Below are 2,885 nucleotides of genomic sequence, written 5' to 3'. Positions count from 1 at the left end.
CATTACTAAACAAAATTGCTAATGAAAACTAAGCATTTCATTTTTCTTCTTTTGCACAATCTGCTTCTATATATCCACCTCTCTCCCTCACTTCACTTCTCACAAGCTCCTTGCTTATTTTCCTCTTTTCTCTCACTCGACTCTTCACAGCAAATGTTAACAAATTTCAAGATTCCCTTCAAAATGGAGGGATTTATGAACGAGGAAGCCATAACTAAATCCACTTATGCAAGCTCAAAGAAGGGCTTAATGGTTGCCGGGTTGCAAAGCCTGTTACTAGAAGGAGATATTTCTAATGTTGTCACTAAATCTGCTTTGAAAACACATCGCCTTCAAGTCCAGGCTAGCTCCATTGAATATTGCTACCTCAAATCATGTTACTTATGCAACAAGATATTGAGCCTTGACAAGGATGTCTACATGTACAGGTAATTATACTAAGTTCACTATTCCTGGAGATTAGATAGCCATGTCAGCTGGACTAGTTTCATATGAAATTGTATTCTTCCATTAAATCTCTCTTGCAAGATTTCTGAAAACTGCTGTTGAATATATGTGATTGCAGGGGTGATCAAGGCTTTTGTAGCATAGAGTGCAGAAACAGGCAGATAATTTTGGATGAAATGAGAGAACTAGAAGCGTCTAGCAACGAAAGATTAAAATCTTATGAGCACTGCAGTACCACGGCCGGTCGGCATGAGACACGCCGAGTCCTAGAAGAGCTCCGCCGGAGCCATAAACCACTTCCTCATGAAAACCATTGGACAATAGCCTCCTAGTCTACATAACTTTTTCTTATTCCTAATTTTCCATTTTTTTTTCTTGAGTTTGTACTAAACACATAATTCAATGGAGAGGGATAATGTAAAGTTCAACGAAAAAGTGACTAGTGGGATTTTTTTAAGATTATTTGTCATATGAAACAACAGATAGAGACGATCTCAAAGCTGATCTTTTGTTCCTCTTTCAAGTAGATGAGTATTGATATACATCACCATCATTCCTTTGTCTGCTACAATAAGATTAAAAAACAGGGTCCCCATGGAATCAACAGTAACCATCTTTAATTGGCAATCGTGCAGATATTTTGCTTGCATTATCTCTACTCTTTTTTTTTTCATAACTTCTATATATTGATTTGTTTGTGACATTAACTTAATTAATTGTTGCTAAACTTTTTGATATGATACATATATTTTATCAATGAATACTAATTACTAAGATCCCTACTATAAGTGTTTTTCCTAAGTTTAAGATTAATTTCTGAATTTCAGACCAAAAAAGTTAAAGTAGTTGTTAAAAACTTAAACATATAAATATTTAACCCCCCAAATATGATATTTCAGACTTTTACATATAAATTCTGAACACATAGTAAGGATTCTAAACACAAATCCTTTTAGATCTAGAAACCTTTTTTTTCTTTCTCATGAACTATCCATCCCATGTTCTTAAACAGTCAGTTTAGTAATAAGCCTTTTAGATTACAAACAAATAACTCCAACTTTATGGTGTTTTCTGAGAATATATTTCTAAATTGATTTTAATCCTGTAATTTATAGATTACTGGAACCAAATCTTCTATTTTACTATGCGGAGTATATCTTGTTTTTGCTGGCAAGCGACTATATATAGCGTTAACAAACACTCTTATTAACCTTGTTCCATGGACGAAATAAAAGTTATGAAGTATAATTTTTTTTTTTTGTTGGCTATAGTACTTGTGAGAACTTTATGAGAGATGGAGAGCCAGAAATTTATTAATTGTATCTTTCTCTACAGTGCTTAAATACAAAAGAATAATAACAACTTTTTATTAAAGATCCTGAAATCTAAATCATTTAAGTAACTATTTCTTAAGTATATGGATGACAATAGGCTTACAGTAGACTTGTTTGAATAAGTAATCAGTACAAATAGAAATATATTCACGAGAGAATTATACTTTAAAGAAAAGAGTGATATGTTGTTGTAATATACTTTAAGGAAATATATGTGGTCATCATCATTATAAGAGTAGAAAGCCTTAATGTTTATATCAAATTAATGTTTTTTAAAAAGGGAAAACATTTTTACTTCTAATTTTTACTTTAGAGGGTAAATCCAAATATATTTAATGAAATGATTAATAAAAATTACATAATATTTGAAGTCATCATTATGTGAGATAATTGGAGAGGTCTAGACTTCTGAAAATAATATTTCTAGTGGCTGCTTTGGGACAGGTGTTGAATTGGAAAATGACAGTTTGTCATTTTTATTACATAGACAAGCATTACATGAAAAATTTAATGAAAAAAGAAGATAAAGCTAGGTGATTGCTAAAATTAATGTGTTTTAGAATTGGAAAATCCTAATCTATAATTAATGCCACATAAATGTTGAGGTCTTTATGCTAGAAACATTTATGAGAGATGAAGAGATTGACCTCTCACATACACCATCTTTAATTTGTTCTCACAATAATGTTGCCCCCGGCCGTGCAAGGTTTCTTCACAAAAAGTAGTCGGTAAGAATTCAATGGAAAAATGGTTAGAGGTGCAAAATTGAAATGTTGAAATTAAATTCCTTTACATGGTAGAAATATATAGAGAACATTATTTATATTGCATCTCGATGGATATCGTAGGACTAAAATATACATTAATTAGAGTTGTCACTCAGTAATTAGAGGAAATTAGGGATCCTAAAATATACATTAATTTTAAAGATTCAGGTAAAATATTAATTATGCTTAAAAAAAAATAACGTCACTTTTACAATATCTTTTCTTATGAAAAATTACTTTTATTATGTGTTTTCTTCTAAATTTTTTTTTTATTGTTATTAATTATTCTAACTATTTTTTTATATATAATTTTATGAAAAATATTGACATCTGTCTC

The 2,885-nt window shown here is 30.5% G+C and overlaps 1 protein-coding gene across 1 annotated transcript; it reads left to right on the top strand.

Moving 5' to 3' along the window:
* Positions 1 to 949, top strand: LOC7483577 (FCS-Like Zinc finger 6). The gene is made up of 2 exons (XM_002304215.4): positions 1 to 428; positions 566 to 949. Exons 1-2 carry the CDS (start codon positions 22 to 24, stop codon positions 777 to 779), a joined length of 621 nt encoding a protein of 206 aa, XP_002304251.4. The 5' UTR covers positions 1 to 21; the 3' UTR covers positions 780 to 949.
* The last annotated feature ends 1,936 nt before the right edge of the window (positions 950 to 2,885 follow it).

Source organism: Populus trichocarpa, chromosome 3 (assembly GCF_000002775.5).
Source record: "Populus trichocarpa isolate Nisqually-1 chromosome 3, P.trichocarpa_v4.1, whole genome shotgun sequence".
Taxonomy (NCBI): domain Eukaryota; kingdom Viridiplantae; phylum Streptophyta; class Magnoliopsida; order Malpighiales; family Salicaceae; genus Populus; species Populus trichocarpa.
Note: the sequence above shows the minus strand (reverse complement) of the source record. Positions and strands in the feature narration are given on the sequence as shown.

Bases quoted from the DNA above. Each gene is read 5' to 3' on its own strand.
- LOC7483577 (XM_002304215.4), top strand. From the start codon at position 22: ATGAAAACTAAGCATTTCATTTTTCTTCTTTTGCACAATCTGCTTCTA. The intron at 429-565 runs GTAATTATACTA...ATGTGATTGCAG, and splicing joins AAGGATGTCTACATGTACAG to GGGTGATCAAGGCTTTTGTA.